Source organism: Cordyceps javanica, chromosome 6 (genome assembly GCF_051103115.1).
Source record: "Cordyceps javanica chromosome 6, complete sequence".
In the NCBI taxonomy this organism is placed as follows: domain Eukaryota; kingdom Fungi; phylum Ascomycota; class Sordariomycetes; order Hypocreales; family Cordycipitaceae; genus Cordyceps; species Cordyceps javanica.
In genome coordinates, this window is record NC_139300.1 from 2,433,818 (window position 1) to 2,457,294 (window position 23,477).

Sequence of the window (23,477 nt, forward strand, 5' to 3'; positions counted from 1 at the left end):
CGAAATCCTACAATAGAGGAGAACATCGCTGTCACCTTTGACGCGATTTGACACTAGATGCCAGGGTCCCCCTGCGGAGCGAGTTGCTAACTCCATGCCTTCCCGCTCTCTCCAGAGGCCCACGGCACTGTAGATCCTTTTCCACCGCTATGCTTGGACCCAGAGGGCAGGGGCCTCCGCTTTCACAACGGGAGCACGGGGGGTTGACATGCGTCAGCTCTGCGACAAGGGGCATGTTCTCCAAGCAACACGAGCAATGACGGATCGGTGGTGAGATTTCACGCCTTTGACTCTTGTTTCCTTTTGCAACGAGTCCGGTCAGCTCTTTCATGTGGCAAGCATATGAACTTTTGTCCCCCGTGGCGTGCAGTGTTAATATATATTGTACTTTCAGGGACTGGGGTCCCACAGCTAATTTTAGCAACAACTGCCAGCTTTGGCACACCCATCATTATTAAACGTGCTCTGCCTCTATTTCGACGCACCCCATGACAAGAAGCGATTTGTAAAAGGATCGTGACACCAACAAGTGGCTTCGGGGGAGGCTGCTTACTGTCGATTGCCGTGAAATGGCGTCTCGCCCACTCAGCCCAGGGCTGAAAAGACAAAAAACCTAATCAGCCGTTTGTAACAAAGAGGTGTTAACAATCCCTAATAATGATGCCAAGGTCAGCTCCGTCCCGGGCCAGCAGTGATTGGGTCGATGTCCTTGGAACTCCATCTTGAAGCATCTAAGATCCCTTCTAGGTGCCGCCACATTCCGCCACAATTACAAACTGGCGTTTCTCACACCAGATAAGCTCAACTGTGACAACTGAGCTTTTTCATGCTCGATCGAAAACCAAAAATGTGCAAAGGAAAGAAGAAAACATCCGAGCCTGTTTTTTTTTTTTTTGCTTTTGCAAATAGAGTTTTGAGACTTGCCATGCTGTTGATCCGATTGTATCGATTGTTACTCAATAAGATGACGTGACTTGTCGATCCAATGCGAAAAGCAAAATAGGAGAAAAACCAACTACTTGATGTCTTGCCAAGGGTAATTGCCTTGGTGCCGATATAACCGCCGCCCCATTGGACTATCTTCCGGTTTTCCCCACCCAGGACAGGAAACAAGGACTATCCCAGGTAGGAAACGTCTGTCGACTGGGAGAAACATGATGTTTCTCGCTGCACGGATATCGGCGCCCCGGGGGGAGGGGGGACCGTCTTCGCTGCCGACTGACCCAGGTGCTTGGAGGCTGAAGCGACTCGCCGCCGCCCCAAACACCATGTGGTCAGACGCAAAATAGTATTCGCTCGCTCGAACCTGCTCGACCCGGGCCACAGGTCTCCAATCCCGCTTGACAATCTCTACGTGGCGACGTCTGATGGACGCCGATGACCAGGTACCAGCTCTTGTTTAACCCCCCCCCTCCAAGCGTATTCAACAGTTCTAGTCATCAATACGTGCTCTCGAATCCGCCAATGGGAGAGCTCCGAGCAAGCCATAATAGTACTCTCACGCACAGCACCTGCCTCACGGAGCTTGGCATCTTCCTCTTTCTCACGCCACTGCCTAACCTAGTGCTACCTCTCTTCTTGTTTACATGGTGCCCGCTAAAAAGGCTCGCTCCAAACTATACCGACAGGAGATATTAATTAAATCATTTATTCAATTTAGAAACAGACGCAGGATCAGCTCAGCATAATGTAAGACAGGATGAAAACGGCGGGCTGGAACCAAAATTTTCCCATCGGCGCCGGTACGGCTGAGGACCTTTTCAAGACAATTTGCGAGTTCTGGCGGATATATAAACCTGTTGATCGGCGACAAGAAGAAGCACGAACCGCTGTATCCAACCATTTGGTATATATTACATGCCCCCTTTCACTCTTGGCTGTGTGCCTGGACCTTGATTGTTCAAGCTAGCACGTTGTTCAGTTCGTCTACAGCAATTGATCTCCCTCACACACACTCTCTTGTCTCGCACCCCATGGCGGAAGACAAGAAAGAGCCGCAGTGCTCGGTGACTGCTCTGTCCACTTCTTCCACACTGTCCCTGTCCTCCGCCCCCTCGTCCACCACCCTGTCCTCGTCAGAGCTTGCCCTGTACCCCTACGAGGAGGCTGCAGTAGAAAGAACACTCGTCGACATCTTTACTGCATCCGCCAATGCATACCCGACTGCACTGGCACTTGACAATGGCACTAGCCGTCTGACATATACTGAATTGACCGCGGCCGTCGACACGCTTGTTAACCGATTGCATGATGCCGGCCTCGGCCCGGGTGACAGAGTTGGCATCCGTGTCACCTCCGGCACAACGGAGCTGTACATTGGCATCCTGGCCATTCTGAAAGCTGGTGCTGCCTACGTTCCCGTCGACGTTGATGACCCTGACGAGCGTGCGGACCTCGTCTTCTCCGAGGCGGGCGTCTGTGCCGTCATTACCGATAACAATACCATGACGCTGCAAGATACCAAGCCAATTGGCAGCACATCATCATCACAGAGGAGTCCTTCCCCCGACCATGATGCCTGGATCATTTTCACATCGGGCTCTACTGGCAAGCCAAAAGGTGTCGCCGTCACCCATCGCAGCGCCGCCGCGTTTGTCGATGCCGAGTCCCATCTGTTCCTCCCAGAAAAGCCCCTGGCCCCTGGAGATCGCGTCCTTGCAGGACTGTCGGTGGCTTTTGACGCCTCGTGCGAGGAAATGTGGCTTGCTTGGCGCCATGGCGCCTGTCTGGTGCCAGCCTCGCGCGCCCTGGTCAAGGCTGGCGCCGAGCTGGGCACGTTCCTGTCGGCCCAAAGCATTTCCGTCGTGTCTACCGTGCCGACCCTCGCCGCGCTGTGGCCGACGGAAGCGCTCCGCGGTCTCCGCCTGTTAATTCTCGGCGGCGAGGCCTGCTCGCCCGAGTTGGCCAACCGGCTCGCCGGCGCCGTGGAGGCCGTCTGGAACACATACGGCCCCACTGAGGCAACGGTCGTCTCCTGTGGCGCCCCACTCACGGTCGGCGATCCGGTGGTCCGCATCGGCCTGCCGCTCGCCGGATGGCGGCTGGCCGTGGTCGGGCCCGACGGCCACCCTGTGCGCTGGGGCGAGGAGGGAGAGCTCGTCATTGGCGGCGTGGGCATGGCCCGCTACCTGGACCTCGAAAAGGACAAGGTCAAGTTCACGCCCTCCCCTGCCTTTGGGGGCGAGCGAGCCTACTGCAGCGGCGACTTGGTCCGCGCCGAAAAGAAGGGTCTCTTGTTCGTGGGCCGAAACGACGAGCAGATTAAGCTGGGCGGTCGCCGCATCGAGCTGGGCGAGATCGATGCGGCCATGATGACGCTGCCTGGCGTCAAGGGTGCTGCGAGTGCCATCCGACGCACCGACACGGGCAACCAGGTCCTTGTCGGGTACGTCGTCAGAGACGACAATGCCGCCTCTGCCTCGGACAGGAGCTTTCTGAAACGCATCCTGCCGCCTACTTTGATCCCCATGCTCGTCGCAGTGGACAGCATCCCGGTCCGCACCTCGGGCAAGGTTGACCGCAAAGCACTGCCGTGGCCACCACCCGAGTCGTCCACAACAACAGCCGCCGAGGGAAGCACCATGGGCTGGGTGTCGAGCCAGTGGCGCGCCGTTCTCGGCGCGTCCGCGGCGTCGCCCGAGTCCAACTTCTTCGAGCTCGGCGGCACCAGCCTGGCCGCGGCGCAGCTGGTCTCGCAGCTGCGCCAGCGCTGCCACACGCTCTCCGTGGCCGACGTCTACGAGCACCCGACGCTGGCGGCCATGTCGGACCGCATCGACGAGCTGCTGCTGGGCACCACCATTGTCGAGCGCGAGGTCCGCCTCAGCCCGCGCTGGGTCATCTTCATCCAGAGCATCGTCATCGCCGGCCTCTTCCTCCTCGAGGGTCTCCGGCTCATGGTGCCGCTGTTCACGTCCAGGCGCATCTTCCAGGAGATCTACCCGGCCGGCGACTCCTGGGCGACGCGGCACGAGCTGCCGTGGTCCGTCATCGCCGTCTTCTGGGTCGTCCTCATGACCGTCCCGGGACGCATGGTGACCACGGCCGGCTTCGTCCGCCTCATCGTCTGGGGCATCCAACCCGGCCAGTACCGCCGCGCCGGCCTCACGCACCTCCGCCTCTGGGCCGCGGACCGGTTCGCCGGCACGGCCAGGCTCAACGCCATCCCCGGCACCAACTGGGCGCGCTACTACGCCCGCCTGATGGGCTGCCGCGTCGGCCGCGACGTGCAGCTGCACGCCTTCCCGCCCTCGACCGGACTTGCCAGCTTCGGCGACGGCGCCGCCATCGAGCCCGAGGTGGACTGCGCCGGCTACTGGATCGACGGCGACACCGTGCACGTCGGAACCATTACTGTCGGCGAGGGTGCCCGCGTCGGGGCACGCACCATGCTCATGCCCGACTCCGTCGTTGAGCCGTATGCCACGGTCGAGCCGGGCATCTCTGTTCAGGGAGTGGTCAGGTCGCCTCTCCCACCGTCGGCCACATCCTCTGACCAGGGCTCCAGCCATGACGGCTCGTTTCGACCGACCAAGGGAAATTTCCGCATGAGCGTCCTGTACACCTTTGCGCTCTTGTTCCTAGACCTTCTGCCCCTCCTCGCGGTGGTTCCCATCTGGGGTCTCATGCCAATCATTGTCAAGGACTACACCAACTTTGGACAACTTAGCATGGGCATCATCATCATGACAGCACCAGGCAGCGCAGTCGGCATCATTCTCTACACTACCGCCGTCATCGTCATTGTGCGCCTTGCCAATCATGGCATTCGCCCTGGCTCGCACTCGTGGAACAGCATGGCCGCCTTTTGCGCCTGGCTCATTCACTACCTGATGATGGACATCCGCATGGTCATGTTCCCCATCTTCGCCAGCCTCATCACCCCGTTTTGGCTGCGCGCCTTGGGCGCCAAGATTGGTCGCAACGTGGAGTCGTCCACCGTAGTGCCCATGCCGTCCCTTCTCACCGTCAAAGACAACGCGTTCCTGGCAGACGACGTTCTCATTGCGCCGTTTGAGCTCAGCGGCGGACGCATTCACCTCGGTCCCGTCACAGTGGGCAACAAATCCTTCCTGGGTAACTCGGCCATTGTCGACCCAGACATTAGCGTCCCCGACAACTCGCTCATCGGCGTGCTGGGCTCTGCGCCCGGCGGCCTGGGCGAGAAGCAGATGCAGGCGGGCTCGTCCTGGCTCGGCCGCCCGCCCATCTCGCTGCCTCGCAAGGTTGACGCCAACATCGACAACGCACTCACCTTTGCGCCCCCGAAGCGGCTCGTCATTGCACGTGCACTGATTGAATCCTGCCGCGCAATCCCGCTGCTCCTTGGCGGCTTCATACTCTCCATGGCCAGCCTCGGGACGCTTTCGATCATGTACCACTTTGGAACTGGTTTCGGCTTCCTCGCCGCGGGAGGCTTCCTTGTCGGCAGCGCTCTGACCGCAGCTGGCATCACCATCGCCGCCAAGTGGTTGCTGACGCCCAACGTCAAGGCAGGCAGCACGCATCCGCTGTGGAGCTCATTCGTCTGGCGCAACGAACTTGCAGATTCCTTCCTGCAGGTCATGGCCGTTCCCTTCATGGTGCGCTTCTTTTACGGCACACCGGTGCTGGCCATGTTCTTCCGCGCGCTCGGCGCCAAGATTGGCCACGGCACCTGGATCGAGAGCCACCTGCTTCCCGAGGCGGATCTCTGCGTCGTCGGCGACGGTGCTACCATCAACAGAGGGAGCCTCCTCCAGACACACCTGTTCCACGACCGGCTGATGCGCCTGGACAAGGTGCAGCTCCAAAACGGTGCGACCCTGGGCCCCCTCACGGCGTCGCTGCCCGGCACCGTCATCGGCCCCGGCTCGACCGTGTACCCCGTCTCGCTGGTTATGCGCGGCGAGCATCTCCCTGGAAGCACCAGGTGGCGAGGCAATCCTGTGCGACCGTGGAACGAAGGCAACGACGAAAAAATGTTGAGCAAGGACTCACGAAGCTCGAGCTGGGACTCGCCTTCGCCTGTATAGACGAAAACTGTGCAAACTCGACGCATTAGACGATACATGACTGATAAGAATTTGCTTTCTGTGTCTATTCCGATTTTCTTTCTGGTATATATTTTCAAAACTTGCAAAAAAGAGGTGCCGATGAAACGAACTTGCTATGCTATCTATTACGAAGTCTATGATCAAAGAATGCATTTTTAACAATATATATTCCAAGTCAGCTGCTCTCTGTGTGACGTCATGCGTGTATGATTGCCCTCGGAAACACTGTTTCTAGATACTGATTAGACTCTGCACAGCTGGCCACTATCCAGTTGGTGCCAGTGCTCATTGCCGACACAGGGTGTGCACCAGAAGACGTCGTGGGGATCAACCCTGCTCTTGATCTGGGCTAGCCGAGGGTAGTTGGTGCCCCAGAAGCTGTCGTGGAAGTCGGGCTCGAAGATGGAAGCCTGCAGTTCTCGTCAGTCGCTGGTCGAAATCGTGACTACAAAAAAACACTCTCTGCTAACCTCGTTGATGTAAGCGCCAGAAGATGGCGAGATCAGGCGGACAGGCGCCCAAGCTTTCTCGAGCTCCTTCAGATTCTTGTCGGTGGTTTCCTTGTCAAAGGGAACGCCCTGGGTAGCGGTGACTGCAAATGGAATTAGTATTCTTCACGGATAGGGGACGCTTGGGCACATCAGACATACTGGTGTGAACGTAGGCGCCGCGCCAATGCGAGTTGACCGCGTTGCTGCCACCAGCAGGCTTGGCCTCTTGGACGCCCTTGCCGCCAACGAGGAAGAAGGTGGAGAATCCAAGCGGCCCGGTGCCTGATAGTAGGGCCGCGCCGAGAGCCTTGGAGTCGTTGAGGGATTCCCGGTGCAGTAGACGCGAGATGAGGTACTTGTTGTCGCCGACCGTCTCGGTGTCGGCGTTGACGGCAAAAAAGTCGAGGAAGGACTTGTACTCCGTGTTGCTGCTGAAAAAGCCGGCTTTGCCGGGCCAGCGCTGGTTGATGGTGTCATTGATGGGCTTGAAGAGCTTGGCGATGGTCTCGTTGGCGTTGGGATCATCGAGAACAGCCAAGCGACCCTGAAAACCGGCCAAGTTGTCGGGAAGACCGGAGCCGGGAGCAGGGTTGGAGAAGTTGCGGCTGACAATGTTGTAGCCAGAGAGACCACCATCCATCAGAGTCGGGGTCTCTGCGCCAACAACACCGAGGAGATCGCCGAGGAAAGGAGCTTCGGGGACCGTAAAGGCAACGAATTGGGCGACAGTCATCTTGGGGCTGGGGACAGTCTTGACGGTGAAGCTCGTCACTACACCAAAGGTAGAGCCACCACCCTGCATCATGGTTAGCTTCGCCGTTGTCTTTTTGCTGTCCAAAGCGACGACCGATCGGGGCCAGAGACTTACTCCGCGGAGGGCCCAGAAAAGGTCGGGATTCTGGTCCTGGTTGACCTTTTGGATTCTACCATCGGCAGTCACCACTTCCATCTCGATGACCTGGTCGGCAGCAAGCCCGTAGCGAGGCGAAAGGATAGAGTGACCGCCACCGGTGATGTAGCCACCGGCACTCACCGTTTTGGAGCCTCCGCCTACCACTGTCTGGCCGTACTTGTCGAGTGCCTGGTAGATGTCCCACATGATGGCTCCGCTGCCGAAAGTGACAGAGTTGCCCTGAAGTGTGCGACCGGACGCCAATTTAAACTGGGTTGGGTGGTACTCAATGTTACTCAAGTGATGTGTCCAGAGGGACAGAGTTCCGGGCGCATTTGAGCGACCGAGGAAATCGTGGCCGCTAGATTTGACATTGAGGCGGACATTGTTGTTGCGAGCTTTTGTCCATCAGCGGCGGCATGAGCACGTCTTGACAACCCACAACTTACCAAAGTCGACACCCGCCTTGACGTCTGCGGACGAAGTGACCTTGATCACGTACGCAGGGTAGCCAGCGGCACTGCAGGGCATCTTGGGATCCGGCAGACATGTGTAGTTGGTGAACTCGTTGGACATGACGGAGACGGGGTCCGCGAGATGGAACTCGGACGTCTCCCACTCCTTGGCGATGGTGGCGCACTGCGACTCGTCGTAATTGGGCTGGCCCTTGTGACAGGCACCACCGGGCAGTTCCGTCGGCCGCAGCAGCTGGCCGTTTACCGTCTTGTTGAGGCCGCTCCAGGCGTCCGCCGCGGGCCAGCCTTGTACGCCGGGGTAGGCCTTGCATAGCGCGCCGCGAGGCTGATGGTCGGGTGCCGCGGCGACGGAGCGCAACTGGGCCGCGGCCAAAAGCAAGACTGCCGTGTTGGTAATGGACGCCATCTCTTGCCGTCTACTGTGAAGCTAAGAAACAGGAAAGAATGACAATGAGCTTGAGCGAAACGCCAGGCTTCAGTGGCGGGGGGGTTCCATGTCCCCTTTATATGCCTTATGTGCAGGCCCGTCTTATGTTACAATAGATGGAACCTTGCCGTCGCATTAATTTGCAGGCGAACGCGGAGCAACTAGCCAACTACTTGTCTGCTTAGTGTGGGCTGGCCTGCTTTCTGATCTTACGTGAGGGTGTTATTCGCACTAGGGTAAAGCGGAACGTTGGAATTGATTAATAGCGCGCCACCGGGTCAGGCGAGCTGTCCAGGCGTATGACCTCAGTCCAAACGGGAGACGACAGCGAGGTAGCTGACCGCAACGGTCACAAAGGTTTGGTCTGTGATGCGGCCGGCGTGCAAGTGATGGTATGACGGTCGCTCTGAGAAAGGCGACAAGATTCCAACGGGTCTGCGCCAAGGGGGTCCCAGTACTAGTCGCAGGCGGCGATGCTGGATCGGAACTTTAATGGACCTCGAACCCTGGCCTCGTCACTTGTGCTCAGATTTCCGAGTCTTTTGTGAGTGAGTCGCTGATTCAAATGTGCACCGGCTACTACATAAGTTGGCGCTATTATGGACCCTAGTCGAAGGTAGCAAGTTGAAAAGAGGCAGAAGATACACAGTCGCATTTTTACGCGTTTCTAGTTCAAATAATATTCTATATTATATCTTTTTCATGAGCCAGTTGTACACCATGTTCCCTTTGATTAGCATCTCATTGGTGGCCTAGTGGACAGGCAACTTGGAGATAAGGGGGCTAACAAGTGTAGAAGTGGGCAATCTCATAGAGACGAGCGACTGACTTGTAAATATTAAACTTTAGATCCTACGGAGTGTGCACTATTGCATGAATTGTATAAAAATACTCAATCATTTTTTGTGGCACTTGGAAGTTGTAGCATCCGGCAACGTCTGCGCCTCCATTTCGCCACGAAACTTTGTTACAATTCCGAGAAAACATCGATCATTGGTTCAAAGCCAATAAATCTATCAACTTTGAATTTAATATCCATCATCTTCTCTATACTATATATTCTTCTTGTATAATTTCCGCTGTATTATCGCCAAATACACCCTTCTTGCCTACGGCTTAGTGGACAGCTATCATACCTAGTGTATTTTCAAACGATGGCGTCGTATCCTACTGAAGAAACAATATGTTCCGAAGAGTTTTAACTTCTGGTCATTAAGGTAGATATACCATTATTCTAAATATGGCTTAAGAGCTCCCATGCTCCGAGTTTTCGTGGGGTCTTTTGCTTCAATGGTTGCTTTGACACACCTGACAGGGCTCAGGCGGCGACGGAGGCATGGATAAAGTTCCACCTAGAACTATTCTCCGATCATAGCAAAACGCGATTTTGCTCTTAATAAGTAGCATATCTTATCTATCGTCATAACGGCTTAAGAAGACTCTAGAAACGTAATAAGGATATATACTTCGGCTAGGAAGTGGACATAGCAAGACCGCCAGGCCCTCAATCAGAAATCACCCTTTTGCCGTTGGACACAACCTGACCACCAGGAAACTGACTGTTACCTCCAGTAGATCGGTCGTTACCGCCAGACAACTGACTGTTGATGCCATTAAATTGGCCGTTGCCGCCAGTAGATAGACCGTCAAAGCCAGTAGATTGATCGTTAGACTGATGATCTAGACGTGTTCCAGAAACGGACCAGACACCATTTTCAGGCCGATTATTTGGATATGATGCTGGAATAGGTTCAGGAGAGTCATTCTGCCCATCACCAGAGATGAAGTGAGACCCGGGACTTTGGTCATGTATATTGCTTGAGGGCTTTCCGGTAACGTCGCCGGCAATATCACCCATTCCGCTGCCTGAAGACGGATAGTTGCCTCCTGAGCCATGCGTAGGTTGAAACCCTGCATTTTGGCCACCTCCAGGGCCGTTCTGTCCGGTGACAGAGCCAGGATTAGCACCAATTCCGCCGCCTGGAGACGGGCTGCCTCCTGGGTGATGGGGAGGTTGAAATCCTGTATTTTGGCCACCTCCAGGGCCGTTCTGTCCGGTGATAGTGCCAGGATTAGCACCAATTCCACCGCCTGGAGACGGGTTGCCTCCTGGGCGATGAGGAGGTTGAAACCCTGGATTTTGGCCACCTCCAGGGCCGTTCTGTCCTGTAACAGGGCCAGGATTACCACCAATTCCGCCGCCTGGAGACGGGTTGCCTCCTGGGCCACCCGGAGGTTGAGACCCTGCACTCTGGCCAGCCCCAGGAGCGTTCTTACCACTTAGGCGCGCCCGCGCTTCTACGCGCATTTGTTTAAATTGGGCTTGGTTGAAGCTATACCGCTCGCCCGGACTATGAGACAAGTTTTAGCCTTCCAAATTGACCATTTCAAAGGCAGGAAAAACTTACTGCGATGTGCTCTGCATAACGTTTGCATCTTTGGTCGGGGTTTGCCGTCCGAAAAGACCGCCATACAACCTCCCAACTAGACCGCTAGGCCCCGTCTGGGTTGGTTGGTCCGAATGTACAAGGCTGAGCCAGTGGCCCACCTCATGCGTGGTCGTAATCGAACCTGTTCTTCGACCGCTGGGCAGAGTGTCCGCAGCGATAACGCATCCGTCATCCTTTGAGGTCGGGGCGGTGCCGGCGGGAGGGACAGTGCATTGACCCTTTGTTCCTCCACCCTGATTTGTCTGCACGTAAACAAGGTTGAGGGTGCTCGAATTGCCTTTTCGGAATTCAGCCTTCAACGCTGCCATGGCGTTATCATTATTCAAGCCGGCTGTGCAGCGGGCACTTTCGACCTGAGAAACATTTTCCAGATGAAATTTGATATTGGCTCCGTCGAGGTAAGAGTTCATTTCTTCAACGCCCTTCTGAATGGTATCTTCCTTTAGGCGGCAGTTTAGTTCTGGGTCTTTGCTGGTCTCACGAGGTGTTCTAGAAAGGCGGAACTTACCGAGGGGCAATTGCCGCCCTGACCACAGCACAAGTGCACAATACACCCCAAGTCGAGCGTCTCTCCATCGTCGGGCTGAGAGTTCTGCCGCGCAAACAGCTCGCCGCTCTCCCCTGTGCTGAGAGTCTCGGTACCACAACTATGCGCACTATGGTCCCTGAGATCGAATGGGAAAGCCAAGGAAGCCGCAGACATGAGACCAAAAACGAAAAAGAGTAGATCAATCATAACGACGGTGGCAAGATATGTATGAAAACCTGGAAAGTAATGGCGGCAGCTCAAGCGAGGAAAGCTTCATATGCAAGGTCAGCAAGAGAAAGGTTGATGGAAAGGAACTCGTCTCCAGGACCTGCTTATTCTGGCATACGATCGACAAGATGAGAAACCGGCGTCGTCTTATATATCATCTACCAGCAATGAAGACGGACTAACCCCAGGGGCAAGACACGCATATTGTGGCCGCTTGGCATGTTTGATAGTTACAAGGAAGCATCACCTTGCCTGGGTCCGTGGCATGTTGCGCTGATGCTAGCTATCTCGGCATAACATTTCCTGCCTCTCGAATCGTTACTCAGTACTGAATGTGTTGAGCTGTCAGAAAATCCTGACATTGACCCATTAGGCACGGCAGCCCTCCCCATGAACGCATCACAACGACTCGCACAATAGACGTGCGCGCCAACTCTCAACCGGGCGGTCCATTATGCAACGTGGACCTAGGTTATTTGAATGACAGAACTGTCAGAAACGACCGCGGCGCAGTGCATAAAGAAAACGAACCCCTGAAACTAAACGCCCGCGCCTTGATGCAGCTCCGATCACCTTGCGTGCTGACATTATCCACTACCCTTTAATCTTGTCCAGAGCGCTGCCGTGTTTCGGTACGAATCGTTGTTCGTCTTTTACCTTTTTCTTCTGCATCTCATCTCTCCGAGTCGATACACCATAATGAAAATGAGATTTATCTTCTTGAACCGTTTTTCATAGAATTCTTTCGTCAAATACACACATCGGCTCAGCTGCGTAGTCTCTCTTTTGCTCTCGACGGACATTTTTTGATAATAGCTAACGAGTAGAGAATAGCACGCCGTAAAAGCACACTGAACTTGCCATTGACTTGTTTAGTCTGACAGTGGAACTGGCGATCAGCCGAAGACAAGGCCCGGGGGGGGTGTCACTGCCAGGTCGTATGATCATGGCGAGTAAGTAAAGATTGACTCGTGTCCAAGTAGTGCTAGTGTAAGAATCGCGTTCATATTGAATATGCAAAAGCCTACGTACATATAGCATACATAAGTAGGGCCTGAGCCGCAAATAGCAAAGCCAGTGTTTCAGACTTGAACAGGCACACATGACAATGGGCCCCAAAGCAGAACTCGCAGACCGAGTTCCTGACTCAAGGCCACCGACTGGCCAAGAAAAAGAAAGTCATTTATGCAAAGCACCAAGAGCCGCAAGTACCTGTGCCCTGGCGAGGATCGATTTCACAATCGCTGCTGTGCCACCATCCCGAGTCAAGATATTCGCTGCCTTGTTCAACGTGATTGTGGAATATGGGCGAATCCGTGAGGTATTTTGAGAAAGATCAGTGGTATGCTTACTACGCCCTTGGATCTCTCCCAAGGACCACTCCACAACTTTATTAATTACAATATTTTCCGAGGGAATCTTTGCTGCCTCCAACACTCCCGCCGCTGCGGCACCACCAATCACCACGCCGGCCGCCGTAACCGACAATGGGCAGTACGCTTCTCACGAGAGCACCGACAGCCAATCCACGCCGACGCCGACGGCGGCCGCCGACACACCTATGCCCCAGCCGGCCAGCTCAGCTCAGCGCCCTGAGGTTACGGATGCTGCTGCTGCGCCCACTCTGTGCCTTTAAGCTTTGTCACTGCTGCCCCGCGCGGCCCCGCGGCCCCGCCACTCCACTGCGGCCTGCTTGACTTCGGCCACCGGCCGGCCCGGCGCTGTGCCGTAAAGTTTTCCGCCGGGGAGAGAATAACGAGTAGACTGCAGGCATGGACTCTGTGTACACTTCATAGCAGGACATTGATCAAGTGTGTGGGCTCCCGGGTGTTTGCCCGGCATTCATGTCTAAAATAGCGTCTACGTCGTCGACAAAAACTTCCAACGCAGCCAGTCTGGCGCAGTCCAGTCCGACCAAAACGTCAGCCGCCGTTCCTGCACAATGGCCTCAAGATACGCCCTATCTTCAGGCTGAAATACTTCCTGCAAAATCTCCAAGACGTCCTTGTGTACAACGTACCTGATGCCCTTGGCTCTGCCGACCGCCGCCTTCGGCTCTGTGCGGCCCACGGCGCAGCGCACCCTTGTATCCGCTCCGTGGCGCAACAGGCTCGCCATGACGGCAGCGTGTGCCTCGCGCGCGGCCTGCGACAGAGGACTCCCGCTTTGCTGACGCAACTTGTACAGCCCGTACAAGTAGCCGTACCAGATGGATTTCGCACCATCGCCGCCCGTATCTGCCGGCCTGGCCCCGGCGTGGTCGAGTAGCAGCGAAACCATCCTGGGCAATGGCTGCCCGTCCTGGGAATGTCCTTCCGGCCACAGCGCGCACTCGAGCAGCGGCACGCCGTGCCTGGGCAGGCCCTGCGGGAGCTTCGCTTCCACGTAGAGATACAAGTTTTTACGGACCATGACGCCGAGAAACGACTCACCGCCAATAACGAAATCACGTGTGCCGACCTGCTGGGCAATTACACGCTCCAGTTCATCAAGTAACTCGAGTTGCGGCTTTCCGGTGCGCTGTTCCAGCACGCCCACATAATGACACATGGTTTCCAGCACTTCCCAGTGCTCCTTGCGGGGACCGTCGTTGGACCAAAAACCATCATCCGAGGCCGCTGCGCCCTTGATCTGGCTGAGAAGTCCATGACAGGTGAACTCGACCGGGTCAAACGGCTTCTGCAACCGGCCATGTAAGCGTCTTTGCGTATCTTCAAGGGTAAGAAAGTCGCGGACTGTTCTATGAAGGAAATCAAGCTGGTGACGCACCATGCTCTGCGTCGTGGTCGGATACCCTTTCCATTTCCTAATCTTGATGAGGTCCGGGCAGCGCACGCTGATACGTAACTCTGCGGTTTTGGAAGCCGAGATGCACTCTTCCACGGTCCACGGCCGTACCTCAGACGTCAGGGCATCGTGTGCGTCGTCGCCGATGAACGAGTAGACAATGACAAACAATGGCTCGGCGGCTTGCAACGCAACAGCCAGGATTTGCGCTGCCTGTTCCTGATACATGACCTCGACTGAGTTCAGCATTCGCTCAAACAAGTCGTTGAGGGTCTTGGGCGTCTCATTCAACCGGCGACGCAGCTCAACGAGTCGGTCTTCGTTGGAAAGACCTCGCAGCAAGCTCTCGACAACAAGAAACACCCAGATAAAGACGCCGCGTGAGTCCTCAACCATTTCCTCAACCAGAGCCTGAAGCTCGGAGCGTTTGGAGTTCGATTCAGTGAATACAAAGCTTCTTTCGAATTTATCCCGAATGTATAGTCGAATGTCGTCGCTGTTTTCCTCATTCACGTACAACTTGCGATTCGCGAGTCCGCCAAAGGCGTTTTCGAATGCGCGCCAGGGCCGGCTTGAAATGCAGAGCTTCACATCAGGCAGGCTTGACAGCACATCCATGATGCCAATAATCTCTGCAACGTGTCCCGGAACGTGGTTACCGTGATCAGCCTCGGTGCCCCCTCGATACTCGTCAAGGCCGTCAATGAAGAAGCAAAAACGCGTCGACGGCAGTTGCAGGCGCAGGCGCTGAAACATGCTCATCAGCTCGTCCCTCTCCCACGGATAAGACGTGTTTGACTCCCATCGCAACGGACAAGCCGCAGCGATGGAAGACGGACACTGGCGAAGAATCTCAAAAAGCAGCGACCGCAGCAGGCCCTCTTGCGACTTTTGCAATGCCGTGCCTGAGAACCAAAAGAAAAACCTGGCTATGACCAGCTCCTTGTCCCCGGCCCATTTCCGGAGCGCCTCTTGCGTGGTTCTGTGGCTGCTGAGATGCTTCATGAGTGTCGATTTTCCGGACCCGGGATCTCCTGAGACCCAGTACACGCCGTCATCTCTCTCAAGCCATTCTCGAAAGTGCAAGTGCGGCGAAAACGCCCACTGAAACGTGTTGGTGTGCGCAGTTGGAATTTCCTCACGCCGGTGCAACATCCCATCGAAACGTAGGCTTTGAATAATGGCCTGCTCGCGCTTGATATCCGCCGCCTGCTCGACCCAGTACAGTAACTTCTCGCCAATTTCTCTGGTATCGCGTTCCGAGGAGGACTTTGCTAGAAGCGGCTGTAGGGAATCAGAAGCAGCGATGATCTCGCTCTTAAGCTTCGCGAGCTCCTCCGCGCGGCTCATTTCCAATTTTCGGTTCTGGTCCATCAGAGTCGTCATAGCCATGCCCAGACTGGTCTGTTTGCGGCTATCATTGTGTCAGTGGTACAAAACATGACCAATTCTTTGCGAAATGTACCTGATATGAATGAGTAGCTGCTTAAATAGCGATTTTTGCAGTTCGTTGAGCTCCTTGAGCTTCTTCTCGGCCGCTGGTATCTTCCAAGAACTCGCTATGACACTGGTTGTCGCCCGTAAGACACTGGACCGATCCTTGGCTGCCTTGTTTTTAATGTCTTCCTGCAGCTCGAGACTCAATTGCTGACAGCGCTGGCCAATATCGCGGATGCTCTTTTCCGTCCCAGTCATGGTCCCCTGGAAGGACTGCAAGCCAGCCGTGATGGATTCAGCCATGTCTTGGAGCTCCGTGGCGGACGACAGCATCGCATCGTTTTTCTGGGAGAGGCCTGTCACTGAGGAGCGAATCTCTGCGACTTGCTTGTACACGGACCGGGCCGAGGCGAGGAACTGTAAGATGTTGCCTGCCAGCGACACGGCGGTAAAGGGGTCCATGCTGGATGGACGTGGCCCGCCAGTTGGGGCACTATCGGTCGCATCAGACCGTTAGCCACCACAAAACAACATTTTGGAATACCTAGGTCGCTTTACATTAAGCGTCGGCCAACAACGCAGCGATGAAAGCCGTATCTGGAGAGACACCTGCACTCCCAAAGGTAAGCCTGCCTGGGATGGCGTACTGTTTACTGCACATGATGGCGAGTCTAGAGCGGGGAAGCGAGATGGAAACTATCTAGACACGTGCACCGTGCTGCGCCCCTTACCATCAGGCTCCGACTTGACCATGACGAGTGTAAAAGAGAGCGTTATATTATAGTCCAAGTAATAATATGTAATTTATAAGTTGAAAGTGTGGTAAATTGTCGTAAAAGAATCGAAATGTATTAGTAGAGTTGTTTGTTGCAAATTCGCGCTTGAATCTATCGCCCTGCGCTTCCCGTTGTACGTCTTTCGCAGGCTGGCCCTTTGCTTTCTGCATGCTTCCCCCATGTTGTTCTCCGTTTCTCTCGCAGTTGCCTTGGTATTCTGGCTATTTTGTTTTCGCTGAGCTTTGCACACGTAGAGTTGCCAGGGCAGCATCGCAAGGCGGCATGAAAAGTAGTGGGCAGCCAGAGGTAGCCTGCAAAGAGCCGGCGCCCAGACATAAATATTCGGTAACTTTATGATGAGTTCTTCATTCATTAACCGATAGAAGTGAATGTCTTATGGGTAAAATTTCTTGAAATGGGCTCAAGTGAACAATCGCAAATTAGACACCAGTTCTAAAAAATGCTATTAGTAGGAGAGATCTTCTAGCCACAGACGTAATCATGGCGCTTAAAAGGCAGGTCAAACCCGAGGCCCGTCGAGGCCCGTTCTACATGATTTAATTGTCGACTCTTAATCTATAAGCCCCGCCTGAGAAGAACCCCGTTAGATGCAGCTGTTGGGCGCGCGCACAGGGCTCTGTGCTTCCCTATGCCTGGTTAAGCTGGCTTGTCTCTGCTCCAAGACAAGGCTTCCCCCCCCCCCCCTTGGTTTCCAGATGGACCAAACAATGCCATACCAACCACAAAGGTCGGGAACTCGGAACGCACGGCAAGGCTATGATGGATCGCGGGAAAAATGCAGGCTAGGGCGAAACAGGCACAATAGAGCGCAGTTTGAGACGACAAGCCCGGCGTGCCCTTTATTAGCGTGGACGTAACGGTTGCCTATTCGGGACAGGAAAGCCGCAGGCAAGCCACAGCAAAAATGGGCGCTGCTGCTGGGGAAGCTCTGGCGTCATTTTTCTAAATGCCTTGTCTCAAGGGGGCGCTTGCTCAAATGCCGAATTTCAAGTTTGTTCACTGCGGAAGGGGTTGTGTGCTGTGCTAATCAGCCCGTCTCTCGCTGTGGCCAGCCACCGGTAGTAAACCATTGCAAAGTATTATATGTGCTTCTTATATTTTTCGAGTCCATATACAAGCGCCGGCCTTCCTTGGCAACCAAATCGTAAGCTATGAGAAAAAATAAACAGCCCTGTGCTAGGAAGCAGTAAACACGTAGCCTTCCATCGTGTCCTGACATTCTAATCGTAAAGAACAGAGAATTAACAACAATAAACAAAGCCAAGGAGAAATCTCCCCGGAATACATCTCCCTCAATTAACCCTCGATGAGGCAGCGCTTGCCAGCAGGGCTGTTGAGGAAGTAGATCTTGGACTCCATGTCAGCATCTGACATGCCCTCCTTTGTGGAAACTGTGGCGTTGGGGAACTGGCGGAAGAAGAGGCAGACGCCAAGACGAATCTCAATCATGGCGAGATGCAAGCCGACACAAGCTAAAAGAGGAGGAGAAGATATCTGGTTAGCGGCGTGTACACGGCACCAGACACACACGGCCCAAATCGTAGAGGAAAAGATCTCTGGAAACTTACTTCTTGCGCCGCGGCCAAAGGGCATGTACGCCTCCTTCATGGCCTTTGTGGGGTTCGCCCAGCGCTCCGGCTTAAACTCGTCGGGCTCGGGAAAGATGTCGGCGTCGCGGTGCAGGGTGTAGCCCTGGCAGCCGACGGTGGTGCCGCCCTCGATGTAGAAGCCGCTGAGGCTGACGCCCTCGGGGGGCACGACGCGGGCGAGCGAGCAGGGGGCGGCGGCGTGCAGGCGCATCGTCTCGGCGACGACCTGCTCGAGGTAGCGCAGGCCGCGCGTGTCGGCCTCGGAGAAGTCGTCGGGCAGGGCGGCGACCTCGGCGGCGAGGCGGGCGCGGACGTCGGGTCGGCGCGCCACGGCCCACGTCAGGTACGTCAGCGTGTTGCTCGTCGTGTCGGAGCCGGCGACAATGTACGTCTGCGCGTTGACCGTCACCTCCTCCTCGGTCAGCGTGTCGTCGTCCTTGGCCTTGAAGACCTTGGAGAAGAGCGTGTCCTTGGCCTTGTCGTCGCCCGAGAGCACGGCCTCCTTTTGCCGCGCAATCGACTGCAGCGCGTACTCGCGCATGCGCTTGCCCCCCTCGATGGCGTTGTCGACGACGGGGATGGTGATGTACTGCGCGAGCTTGGTGAGACCGGGCACGAGCAGGCGGATGCCGCCGAATTTGTTGACGGCAAGGATGTCTTCAAAGTACTGGTTCTTCTATTGGGCGAAGCGAGAGAGCAAAAGAAAAAAAAATTGGGAGTCAGCGACGGTGGTGGCCTGAGCCGGTGTCAAGTGTGTAAGCTTACCTTGCCGCTCTCAATCATATTGAACGAGGAGCCAAAGGTCAGTTCGCCGAGTGTGTCGGTCGTAAAGAAGAACCACCACTTGTAGACATCAATGGCGCCACGGGATTGCAACTCCTCGCCCATCTTGTACACGGCGGCTGTGGCGCGAGAGTAGACGTCGGGGATGGCGGTCTTGAGCGAGGACTCGGACATGGGCGAGGCCAAGAGACGGCGGTAGCGGCGGTGCAGATCGACGTCGCTAGTGTTGAACATGGAGTCAACCTTGCTGGGAGCGAGCGCGCGGTAGGCAGGATGCTTGAGGAAGGTCTCCTTGTGGCCGTAGACCTTTTTGATGTCGTCAATCTCGGCGATGCTGATCTCGTTGGGGGCGGTGCGAACGATGCGGCCTGTGATGTGTTAGGATTTCACCATGACGTTGAAGCGTGTTTTTTCGATTTGCCCTTACCATATTTCTGGTGCAGCTTGTGGGCGTGGCCGGGAGTGAAACCCTTGAACATGGACATTTGGTTGGGCAGGGCTGTGAAATGCGTGTACCAGGGCCCGGGCACCTTTGATATCGGGTTGCGGAAGACTGTGATGAGTTTCTGTATGTATGGGATTGTCAGCAATCTGCTTTCCTTTACGATTCACCAGAAGAACTAACGGCGAGCACCCAAAAGGTGGCTACAGCCCCCAGGGCAATGTAAAGGTTTACACCTGTCAATACTTGTAGTTCCATTGTGAGATGCGATTCGCGTATGTGATGATGAGAAGAAAAGGGCACAAAAAAAGAACTCGATACCCTTCTATGGTAAAGGCGAATTAGAGATGGGGTGGGAGGAGCCTGGATATAAATACAACATGTGTGGCATCGTCGTGCTCATGGTTATTGTATCAACTAACCGCCCAACCTATGATTGCATGGATGGGGGGCGTGGCAGGGAATGCGGGAAAAGATGGGCCACGACATCAGTCCAACCCAGCCCCCAAGGCACAGAGATGAGAATCGCCCGAGTCTTGGTTGGCTCGCAGCCACTGCTATCATAACTAGGGCGCATCTTGGAGCCTGGTTGCGTACCACGTATGTGTGTGTGTGTGTATGTGTGACTGGCCCTCGCGGCCGCGAAGGCGCGAAGTACACGAACCAGCGCCGAGCGAGCGCCGGCGCCCCTCCCTTGGAACAAGACAGGGATAAATTACGGCGGCGGTGGCAGCGGTCAGTTAACAGATGCTAATAATCAGGGACGACGTAGTGGCGCCGTCGCGCTTTGCTGGTAAGGTGCAGGCGTCGATCCGTTGACTAGTGGCTCCCGGATATCGATGACTGCGATACCTCCCAAAAACGGGGAGAGGCAAAGGGGGCAGGGCACACACACACACAGAAAGGAAAAAATGAATAAGACGTTAGCGTAGAGTGAGAGATGGCTGTGGTCCCAGTACACGCGTCAACTACGTATGCGACCAGGGCTCAATGCCGTCAGTAATGTCGCAAAACACCGGCCCATCGAGACGGGATTGAACTGATTCTGACAAGCGTTGAAAGGTACCCGTGCAGAGCAAAAGCATCTGAATCCCGGTCCTCCCTCCCAAGGCTGTGTGTGTGTGTGTGTGTGTGGCGCCACAATAGCCTTGTGGTTCGTTCCTCTCCAGCCTGGGAGTTGGGACGGGCTCCGCCACGATGCGACACGGGGCGAAAACAAGCCTCCGGAGAATAATCCCTAGCAAGCTTTGTTTTTCCTTCATTGGTGGGACCCTTGAGATGAGGGGAGAGGGGGGTGGGCAGGAATTGGTCCATGGGCCAAAGAGACAAAAGAGACGGGGTGTCTCTGCAACAACTACGCCGAACCAACCGGAAAGTCATTTTATCATCACGACGTTGCTCGACAAGCATGAGTGGTGTAGAATTATCAGGGTTCAAGTGCCTCGCGCCGCCCGACAACCCGGCACGCAAGTACTCCGTAACCTTGTTCTCTCTCTCGCTCTCACTCACTCACTCTCTTCATCGTTATGAGAGGTTCACAGGCACAATCCAGTTATAAAAAAAAACGTTTTGCCAATGAAGAACAAAAACAGAAAAGGCCCCCCACCAATGACAAACTTGGACTCAGTACAAAAGTCCGCAACCGCCCAATCGATCCGTCGTAGCCGCTTACGCCCCTCCATAGGTGTGCGTGCCGGTGGCCGATGAGGGTGGGTGTAAGCGAAGAGGAGGGAAACGCTGCGAGAGGAAGGGGAGGGGAGGACCCTTGAAGAATCATATTCTATTGTTGATGCTTCTCGCCTTTACTTCCCAAAGTAATCTAGTTGTCGCGCTGAGGCCTTGTTGGTATGTATTGTAACTTTGTAGCTGACGGGGTCGCGGAGGTCGCAAAATGCCTTTTGGATATCGTCGCTGGTATACTTGCTACCCTTTACCTGGTCACGTTGGAAGCATATGGGAACGACACCCTTTGTACAAATAACAGTGCAAAACAAGTAGACTAAAACAGGCATGCATGTTGCATCTGGCTTCTAGAAGATGACCCGATGCAACCAACCTCAACGTCCCCAGAGTTTTTGTCTCCATTGCGCATGTGTACTCTACAACTGACCACTGTCAACTCGGCACATGATCAACTGCAACAACAAAGCTTGCGTGTATTTCTGTTCACCATCTCAGCCCTGGACTGATATCTGGCATCAATATATCGAGCCCAGTGGTTCAGCAGCATCCACACACCCAAACTCGTGAGCCCTACAGTCAAGGTCTTGGCCGATCAAGTCAGCCAGCAGCGCCGGCGCAACTGTCCAAGTCCAATCCCACCAACCGTCAGCAAGCCCGGTTCAGCCTCCCCAAGGAAGGTGGGCTGGTGGTCAAGCCAAGCGCCATTAATCCCGACGCCATTTTATCCTCCTCTTATTCTTGTATTATTTTTATATATACTTTTTCCCCCTTTGTCGATCGGTTAATTCGGTATGGCTTATGCCAAGCCGCGCGTTGTCCCCTTTTTACCTTGCTGATGGCGCCGCACTATCATAATGTTTCCTATCTGCCCAGTTGGAATGATTATGGTTTACATAATATGGAACGACGGAACGGTGAGATGCTATCCATCGCCAGACAACTTTTTTTTTGTGTGTGTGCGTGGAAGATCTTCGTCCCCGACTCTACGTGAATGCTTAAACCGCCCTCTTCTTATTTCTCTGACTACTGCGTGCATCACTCATCATCTTACGTTACGCTGTCAGAGAAATGCCTGGAAAGGACGCTCCCAGATAAACTCTTTTTTTTTTTTTTTTTTTTTTTTTGGCACGGAGACAATGGCTGGGCTTGGAACGGATAGCTGAAGATACAAGGCCCAGAGAAACATCATCCCAGCGTCGCATTACCTACCCGATAGAGACAACGGTCGTATCGTTTCCTTTCCTGAAATGTCCTGACAGCGAATTTTTTTGGTCTTTTTGGTCTTGTCCGGTGTCTGTGCTGTTCGCCAGTGCGTTCTGCTTATAATGAGGGCCCCGGGGAATTCGGCTGAGGGAGCGGCGACCACTTCTCAAACCCACGACGGCGGGCACTTTTCGACAAGTGTCTGCCAGGAGCTGAAATTTTCCCAGCTCAATGTTGGTTATCGACGATTCTTTGTCACGAAAAAAAAAAAAAAAAACAAAAAACAAAAATTTTATGCCGTGAGCGTGGCTCGCATTTCTCGTATGCGGTGCCCGCCAAACCACCCGGCGCACTAATGCCGGACTGCGCCGGTTGAAACGGCATTGGGGGGTTTTGCCAGAAATCACATGTACCGGGGCACATCTGTACCTACTCAGGTTCTCCCAACGAGGAGAAGTCACAGTCGCTTTGTTTCACAGAAAGGCGTCCTTCTAGGTTTAGTTTCGCGCTGCCTGCCGGCCTGCCTGCCGGCGGGCGGGCGATGTGCTCCCGAGTTCTGCGCACAACTTGCCGGAGGTACGTCTGCCGGGGGAAATGACCCCTTTCGCGGCATACTACTTTGGAACCTCGTAGTTCTCAGAATGTCTGGTAAAGTCTAGGTCGATTCTCGAAATCTCACCTGCGGTCCTGCGAGTTCCGAGCACCATGACGCGGCTTGGAATTGGAATTTCCTCTGAGCTGCTGGCAATTGTCAACTCCCCCCCCGGCCGATCCATTCCGCTTTCGGAAGAGAAACAGCATTCTTCTTACATGATTCTCTCAAGCGACTCTACCCTTTTTCTATTTCGTCTGATCACAGTCAACGGTCAAGCTTGGAGAGAGTGTGGTGAGTATCAGTAGGGGAAGTATTCGGGACGGGCTCTCGAGAAAGACGACACACGGCGCCGATCCCGGGAACTCAAAATTTAGAATTGATCGTTACCGACGTTACAACCCGTAAGATTAAGCTTCATGGAATTTTCCATGCAAAGAAAAGCAAAGACGACGTGTTCATGCAAATCACCACCTAGTCCTTCTGACACTGGCGGCGGGGATGTGCCATGCATTGGCAAGCACGCCGTCACACCACGGCCCCATTAGAGCGCCGTTGTTGCCTTTTACTGGGCGAGGCACCGGCTGATATGTGTAAGAGTGTGTATACTAAATCTTTGCCTTTGAATCTCTGTTG

At 54.8% G+C, this 23,477-nt stretch overlaps 5 protein-coding genes across 5 annotated transcripts; 1 reads left to right on the forward strand and 4 right to left on the reverse strand.

The window, feature by feature from the left end:
- Positions 1-1,973: 1,973 nt before the first annotated feature.
- On the forward strand, positions 1,974-6,014 carry V2A60_009170 (non-ribosomal peptide synthetase; the record flags this gene model as incomplete). The annotated part of the gene is made up of 1 exon (XM_083260438.1): positions 1,974-6,014. One exon carries the CDS (start codon positions 1,974-1,976, stop codon positions 6,012-6,014), a length of 4,041 nt encoding a protein of 1,346 aa, XP_083116564.1.
- A 263-nt stretch (positions 6,015-6,277) lies between these two features.
- On the reverse strand, positions 6,278-8,300 carry V2A60_009171 (FAD-binding oxidoreductase; the record flags this gene model as incomplete). Its single annotated transcript, XM_083260439.1, has 5 exons — positions 6,278-6,445; positions 6,506-6,627; positions 6,686-7,322; positions 7,395-7,816; positions 7,868-8,300. 5 exons carry the CDS (start codon positions 8,298-8,300, stop codon positions 6,278-6,280), a joined length of 1,782 nt encoding a protein of 593 aa, XP_083116565.1.
- A 1,525-nt stretch (positions 8,301-9,825) lies between these two features.
- Positions 9,826-11,474, reverse strand: V2A60_009172 (uncharacterized protein; the record flags this gene model as incomplete). The annotated part of the gene is made up of 3 exons (XM_083260440.1): positions 9,826-10,672; positions 10,730-11,211; positions 11,280-11,474. The coding sequence occupies 3 exons, from the start codon at positions 11,472-11,474 to the stop codon at positions 9,826-9,828; spliced, it is 1,524 nt and encodes a 507-aa protein (XP_083116566.1).
- Positions 11,475-13,388: 1,914 nt separating this feature from the next.
- On the reverse strand, positions 13,389-16,214 carry V2A60_009173 (uncharacterized protein; the record flags this gene model as incomplete). Its single annotated transcript, XM_083260441.1, has 2 exons — positions 13,389-15,729; positions 15,781-16,214. 2 exons carry the CDS (start codon positions 16,212-16,214, stop codon positions 13,389-13,391), a joined length of 2,775 nt encoding a protein of 924 aa, XP_083116567.1.
- Positions 16,215-17,845: 1,631 nt separating this feature from the next.
- Positions 17,846-19,621, reverse strand: V2A60_009174 (cytochrome P450; the record flags this gene model as incomplete). Its single annotated transcript, XM_083260442.1, has 5 exons — positions 17,846-18,021; positions 18,118-18,814; positions 18,904-19,289; positions 19,349-19,487; positions 19,547-19,621. The coding sequence occupies 5 exons, from the start codon at positions 19,619-19,621 to the stop codon at positions 17,846-17,848; spliced, it is 1,473 nt and encodes a 490-aa protein (XP_083116568.1).
- Between the last annotated feature and the right edge of the window lie 3,856 nt (positions 19,622-23,477).